Source organism: Trachymyrmex septentrionalis, unplaced genomic scaffold (genome assembly GCF_001594115.1).
Source record: "Trachymyrmex septentrionalis isolate Tsep2-gDNA-1 unplaced genomic scaffold, Tsep1.0 scaffold20, whole genome shotgun sequence".
Taxonomy (NCBI): domain Eukaryota; kingdom Metazoa; phylum Arthropoda; class Insecta; order Hymenoptera; family Formicidae; genus Trachymyrmex; species Trachymyrmex septentrionalis.
The window spans coordinates 6099033-6106572 of NW_017305180.1; the positions used below are offsets into that span (position 1 = coordinate 6099033).

Genomic DNA, 7540 nt, shown 5'->3' on the forward strand with positions numbered 1-7540 from the left:
AAAATAAACACGATTAAGAAAAAAAAAACGAATAAACTGACGATGGGCAGTGGCGAGATAAAGCCAGGGATGATCCTTTTTAGTCGACTTCCTCAATGGTGGGTCCAGATGCACCGCCGCTGGTGGGTGCTCCACCGGGAGCGGCGCCGCCAGCTCCAGGGAAACCACCTGGCATGCCACCGGGCATACCACCGGCACCCTGATACAGTTTCGTAACGATGGGGTTACAGATGGCCTCGAGCTCCTTCTGCTTGTGTTCGTATTCCTCTTTGTCGGCCAGCTGGTTAGCGTCGAGCCACTTGATGATGTCATTGCACTTGTCCAGGATAGTTTGCTTGTCTGACGCGCTGATCTTGTCCTTCAGCTTCTCATCCTCGACTGTGCTCTTCATGTTGAAGCAGTAAGACTCGAGACCATTCTTGGCGGAGATCGTTTCCTTCTGCTTCTCGTCCTCACTGCGGTATTTCTCTGCCTCGTTCACCATTCTTTCAATATCCTCCTTGCTGAGTCGACCCTTGTCGTTGGTAATAGTGATCTTGTTCTCCTTTCCAGTAGACTTGTCCACAGCGGAGACATTGAGGATACCGTTCGCATCAATGTCGAATGTCACCTCAATCTGAGGAACTCCACGAGGTGCTGGTGGAATACCGCTAAGCTCGAATTTGCCCAGTAGATTATTGTCCTTGGTCATGGCGCGCTCACCTTCATATACCTGAATCAACACGCCAGGTTGATTGTCGGCGTAAGTTGTGAAGGTTTGAGTCTGCTTCGTCGGGATGGTGGTATTCCTCTTAATGAGCGCGGTCATGACACCACCGGCAGTCTCAATACCCAGAGAGAGCGGAGTGACGTCGAGCAAAAGCAAGTCTTGCACCTCCTCGGATTTATCACCGTGCAAGATAGCCGCCTGTACTGCCGCGCCGTATGCCACAGCCTCATCAGGATTGATAGATTTGTTGAGCTCTTTGCCATTGAAGAAGTCTTGCAGGAGCTTCTGAATCTTGGGAATTCGTGTAGAGCCTCCGACCAAAACGATATCGTGGATTTGGGCTTTGTCCATCTTGGCGTCGCGCAGCGATTTTTCAACAGGTTCAAGAGTACCGCGGAAAAGATCGGCGCAGAGTTCCTCGAAACGAGCTCGGGTGATGGAGGTGTAGAAATCGATTCCTTCATACAATGAATCGATCTCGATGCTGGCCTGGGTGGAGGATGACAGGGTACGCTTGGCACGTTCGCAGGCCGTGCGAAGACGACGAAGTGCGCGTTTATTTGAAGTTAAATCTTTCTTGTATTTACGCTTAAATTCCTGCACGAAATGATTAACCATACGGTTATCGAAGTCCTCGCCACCCAAATGAGTATCTCCAGCCGTAGACTTGACCTCGAAGATACCATCTTCGATGGTCAGGATGGACACGTCGAAAGTGCCACCACCGAGATCAAAGATAAGGACGTTCCGTTCGCCGGTGGCCTTCTTGTCGAGACCATATGCAATCGCGGCGGCGGTGGGCTCGTTGATAATACGCAATACATTTAAGCCCGAGATAGTACCAGCGTCCTTAGTTGCCTGACGCTGCGAGTCGTTGAAGTAAGCGGGGACGGTGATCACAGCGTTAGTGACAGTCTTGCCTAAATATGCCTCTGCAGTTTCCTTCATTTTTACTAAGACCATCGAACTCACTTCTTCAGGGAAGAAAGTCTTCGTCTCTCCTTTGTATTGTACTTGAATCTTTGGCTTACCACTATCATTTATTACGGTAAAGGGCCAATGTTTCATGTCAGCGAGGATTGTCGGATCTTCGAAGCGACGTCCAATCAATCTCTTGGCATCTAATTAATCAAAAAGAAAAAAATAGAGTTAGTTACACTGGCTACCATTTTCAAATAGCTATTTAATACAACAAAGAATATAATAATGTAACATAATACTTTTATATTAAAATATTTAAATTTATTTTGTTTATTATGATTAATAACAAATTTACTAATTAATCAAATATTCATGTTAATATTTGATATAAATTACAATACTTTTACATTTATTTGAGAAAAATTTTTTTTAGATTTTTAATTATTTATACTTATAATATTTAGATACAATAAATGAATACAAATATAAATAATTAAAAATCTAAAGAAATAAAAATATTTGTATCGAATATTTACTTGCATATTTGATAAACTATTAGAATTATTGAGAGAGAAGTAAAAAATGAAGATCTTAAATATATTGAAATTTGTGTAAATATAAATAAATAATTAAATATGTAATTATAATTATTTCTATTTCCTATTTCAACCAGTAATAAATCATATTACTAATTTATCAAATTAATACTTTTTTCCAAATTATAATTATCAATGCTTTTTTTTTTTGCATTTAATACTACAAAAATTCCAAGAATTATAAATAAATGATTTTATTATGGAAAATTTTATTCCATATAACATTCGAGATTTTAGTAATGCAAATCGATCACAGGCGGGAAAGATAAGCTTGACGCACGCGGCATATCTATATGGAAAGGTAAGATATATCATCGAAGATATCAACGGGAATGACGTGATTCAAGTCGATTCTTGAGAAATCCGTCGAGTCACGGTTTAATTTCGGAATTTGACTAGAATTTTTATATGGAAATGACGCGATAGTTTCGAGTAAAAGCAGTCAAATGGAACAGCTCCAAGTTTACGATTCCGATTTTTCTCCCATATAAATTTTAATTTATATTCATAAACAAATTAATGCTGATTATCTCGCCTTTTGCAGTCTTAAATCGATTAAATTTATTATATATATATATAAAATTTGTTTCGTTGTTACGTCCTCATTTTATTATAAAGTATTATGTAACTTTAATTTATAAAATTAAGAAAAATTATAAAATTGGAAGCTTCAAATAATAGTACTGAGTTAATAGCACTTAATTAAGAAGAGATATCTGATAAAGGACAAAACTTTCATAGCACGGACGAAGAGAAGTAGCGGAAACTTACCGAAAATGGTGTTATTAGGATTCATGGCGACTTGATTCTTGGCGGCGTCTCCGATGAGACGTTCGGTTTCCGTAAAGGCTACATAACTGGGCGTCGTGCGGTTGCCCTGATCGTTGGCGATAATCTCGACTTTGCCATGTTGGAAGACGCCAACGCACGAGTAAGTTGTGCCTAAATCAATACCGACTGCGGGTGCCTTCGCCATTTTCTTCGGATTCTACAAGGTAAAAAACGTGGACGATCTATATGAGTAACGATAGTTACAACGATATTAACGAATTATCGTCTTCTCACATCTCTCGTTTTCTCGTGAGAAGTAAACCACGAGGAGAAAGGAAACGTACCTCTTAATAATTACTTGGAAAGCCTCGTAAAATTTCTGTCCGTAGGACAAACGAAGAAATTCCTCGTTCACGATTCACAGCGCGAGTGACGAGTCCGCGCCCCTGCCCTCTGTATATAAAGACTTCGATGCAAGCTTCTGGAACGTTCCTTCCGCGCAGACTCATTCAACCGACGAATCACCGCGCTGGCTTCCGTACATACACGTTTGCGTAGGCGCGCGATTGGTCGGGAGGCATCGACCCCGGGCCGCACCAGGTCGCACCACTGGAGTCAACTGAACGGCAGTGAGCGTCGCTTATCGCGCGCGCGCGCTTCATCGCTTATCGATCGCGCCATCGCGTGAAGCACACTGCGAGTCGCGAATTCGCGAGTTCTTCGTACGTAGGTCATCGAAACGATTAATTCAATTACTTCTACGATCGTACGATATCGCGCAGTCGCGCGTCAATCGATCGATCGGCGAGAAAGGGCGGATGAAAGTGGGATCACTTGCAACCATGGAGTTCCGGTTTCCGGCAGGAAGTAGATGGAAGTCGGCAGAGGGGAGGAGGGATTCGTGAAACGAGGAGGGACGCGCCGAGAAAATTCTAGAAACTACTGGCGCGCTCGCGCGGTTGTGTTACGGGAGATGAAAGATTCGCTCGCGATGGAAACACCGTCTCGTGCCCAAGCCTCGTTCAAGGTTCCACGGAATTCGCACGTGTGCCGGTGACGTCAGCGAATCGACCATCGACGCGAGGGAAACCGCGAATCGTTCATTCTCGGTTTCCCGGGGGGACGAGATCCCTCCGCGATGCATCGAATTATGTCATCCTCTGCCAAGCCGTCACATTTTTAGACTCGGTTCCACTGATTAATAGCTTTTTTTTCCCCCTAAAAAACTAGTGCAATACTGATGCAATTGAACGCAGAATTGATTTACATATTTTCATTAATAAATAATTTGATCCTTTTAAGAGATTATAAGGTTATCTGATGACATCAAATATAATTAAATGGGTTAAATTATTTATTAACACTGAAAGTACGAATTCATTTGCATTTAATTGTACTCAGAGTGTGTACCAGTCTTGCATGAATTTTTCCAGTGGAAAATGCTATAAGATCGACTTTAAACTTGGTTCTGTTAATTTATAGCCTTTATCTTTTTCTAATAATTTCTTAGAACTAGAAAAAGATAAAAAGTTAGTTGAAACGAGATGGAAATTAAATTACATCGATAGAAACGGGAATAAAAATCTAACTGGACAATTTATTATTAGAGAAGACAGTAATTAATTACTTATTTGGAATACTAAAAGTACTGAACAACAATGCTTTTAATATTTAAAATAAATGATCAATTATTGCCCTTCAACTGTATTAAATTTCTGTAAACTACTTGTTCTAATTGTTAATAATAAAATCCCGTCTCTCGTGATCTCTCCTGTCGATCGTGACGATTACGAGCTCGATTTCGTGTATGACTCACGATAGTTATTAACCCGTAATTGTCTTATCGCTAATATACGTAGAAAATTTTATTATGTTCTTACGTAAAAAGCTCACATAGCTCCGGAAAACTGCGAGAAAATCGAGTATGATCGATAGAATGTTATGTGTGTGTATTTGTGTGAATAAATTCAAAAAAGTTGTATTTTATTGAATGATTCAATACTGCAAATTTCTTTTAGTTTATTGTACAAAAAATGCTTTTTAATTCGGAGAATTTACTAGAATGATATACATAATTATAAGGTAATTACTTTAAACTTCAGCTAATTTAGGAGAATTATGGCATGAAAATTAAATATGCATTAAATATGACGGCTAAAATATGACATTGCTATAAATTATGTTTGTATTTGTGAGCTGCAAAGATATAGAGTAGTACAATGTCTGGGATTTGTCATATTAATTGCTATCAAATTGTTAAGGAAAATAATTCCAATTAGATGTTTAGTTAATATAATCAAAAATAATTTTCTTTTTCTAAATAAATTTAGAAAAGTAAAATTATTTTTTGCTACGTTCGATTATATATATTCGATTATAACCGAACATTTGATTGTTAATTAAACAATTGTTTCACTCAAAATAGTGCATCAGTCAAGGATAAAAACCGAAAAATTATGCGCTGAGTCATGAATATTTCCATAAGAAAAACCGACATAATGCCGATTTCGATGTTCAGCAAAATTGCGCTTCCAATGCCAGCAACACGCGTGTCGGATTTACAGTTTATGTCCGTGTGTAAAAAGGAGGAAGCAGTGATTCGCGCGATCGATAATGATTTAATTTCGACCACGTGACTCTCGAAGGTGCCCGAACATTTATTGCGAAGCTGTAGAAATATAGCTATAGGCAAAGTTTACGATAGAAAAAGAGAAGCATAGAAAATATACGTTAGAACTTCGTGCTTTTTTTCTCTTCTTTTTTTTTTCAACGACAAGTGAGAAATCGAAACTTACATTTCGCTTGATTATTAGAGAAGCAATTACGATATTACTTTTTGATATTTGAATTACACGAATACCTTAATACCTGTAAATACTTGTAATTCTTGTAATTAACTCGCGCTATCGAACTGTTTACTTTTACGTCCATATTTATATCTTAGAAAGCCGTTTCGAAATGTTAATTGACATTTATCTGACATTATCTGTGTAATATATTTTATCGATAGCGTATTCTAAAGAAATATGGAAAAAAAGGATGCGAAGCAGAAAGAATGAAAAAATATTACGTATTTTACTTCAACTGTCTGTATTAAAGATAATAATATAATAATAATAAGAGAAACCCAAAACATAATATTTTGAATAAGTTGCATAAATCTCTCATTAATAATAAAGGATGTTGAGAAAATTCCGATAATTTGAGACAAGATGAAAAAATCAATAAAATGACGCAATAGTTGAATAGTTTTTTTTATAAAATATTTACATTTTTCTTCTTAAAGCCTGTTCTACAATGTGCTTTTTGTTTCCTGTTTCTTACTTTTTGTTATTTTTTACATCCTGTCTTTTTGCTCCTTATCAAGTTTTTTGTTTTATATCGTCCGAGATAGAAGTTAACGAACTTCGAAAGAAACAAGAAGTACGTAGCAAAACATACAATTGTTGATAAAACGGTTGTAAAGGAGAAAAAAGCGAAAGGTAAAAAACAAGAAACAGGAAAAACAAGTACATTATAGGCTTTAGAATCTTCTGCTTGGATTCCCGATTCAATTTACATACATTCTACATTCTTTTCGTGTCGTTATATGCATTATATCAGTGGTACAATCTTTTTTTAGGCTTTTCGGTTTCACAATTCGTGGTCAACTTTAGAAGTTCAACTTACTCTTCATCTCTTCTCAATTCTTCGCAAATTGTGAAACTGGACCATATAAAGGGCGTTTTGAAAGGGGCCATTTTCAAAAGTAAAGAAAATCTTGCAAACCACATAATTTACATAAAATAGTCCATACAATATACATCATTATAGCAATATTGCGGCGATATTGCAACATTCCAGAAACATTGCAAATGTTGCAATATTGCGACAAGTTCCAGCTGTATGGGAAAAAATATATTTTATATTTTCAGCTGCGAAACGGCGGGTAACAAAAAATTCACAGGTGGGCCGTAGGTTGTGCATCACTGCGCTAGACTATAGAAAAGTGACTATATTATAATGATAAAAGAATCGTTATTTATTTAAACAATCGATACCAAGAGCCGGTTAGTCCACGTGTGAAATCTGCAGAAACTTGAATATTTCAAGAAGTCTGCGCTATTTGACGTGCATCGACATGCTTTCCTGTCGTTAAGGTGTTGCTAAGCCAAACTCGAGCCAGATGCATCAAACACCGAACTAACGGTCGTCAAATCGACTTGGGAGTCCCAAAAGACGCTGAAGTACAATGTCTTTCGTACCCCTTAAAGTATAATACGTATTGTCTGAAGTAGGGAGAGTAACCCTCATGGTTTTTGCTTTGTAAACGAAAATCGAGGCGAGCAAAAGAAAAAGTAATCGTAACATCCAGTCTTCTTCGCGTTGATTATAATATTTTAATTATTTATGAAATGTAGAATCGATTGAACGATCCCTCTGCTTTTGAAGCTTTGATATGTAAACCAAAGTAAAAGTTCTTAAAATAGTTTTTAATGAGATCTACGAGTGAACGAACTTTCCACGTATTGAACAGTCTTAAAAAAAAAAAATATATATATAT

General features: G+C 37.6%; 1 protein-coding gene across 1 annotated transcript in view; it reads right to left on the reverse strand.

Annotated features, from left to right (window-relative positions):
* The window catches only part of LOC108747677 (heat shock 70 kDa protein cognate 4), a 3989-nt gene extending 545 nt beyond the window's left edge, over positions 1-3444 (reverse strand). The window contains exons 1-3 of the mRNA XM_018485313.1: positions 3342-3444; positions 2998-3214; positions 42-1830 (exon numbers count right to left, since the gene is read on the reverse strand). Coding sequence (XP_018340815.1) covers positions 80-1830; positions 2998-3202 — 1956 coding nt within the window. The 5' untranslated portion in view covers positions 3203-3214; positions 3342-3444 and the 3' untranslated portion in view covers positions 42-79. The remainder of the gene's footprint in view (positions 1-41; positions 1831-2997; positions 3215-3341) is intronic.
* Positions 3445-7540: the final 4096 nt, after the last annotated feature.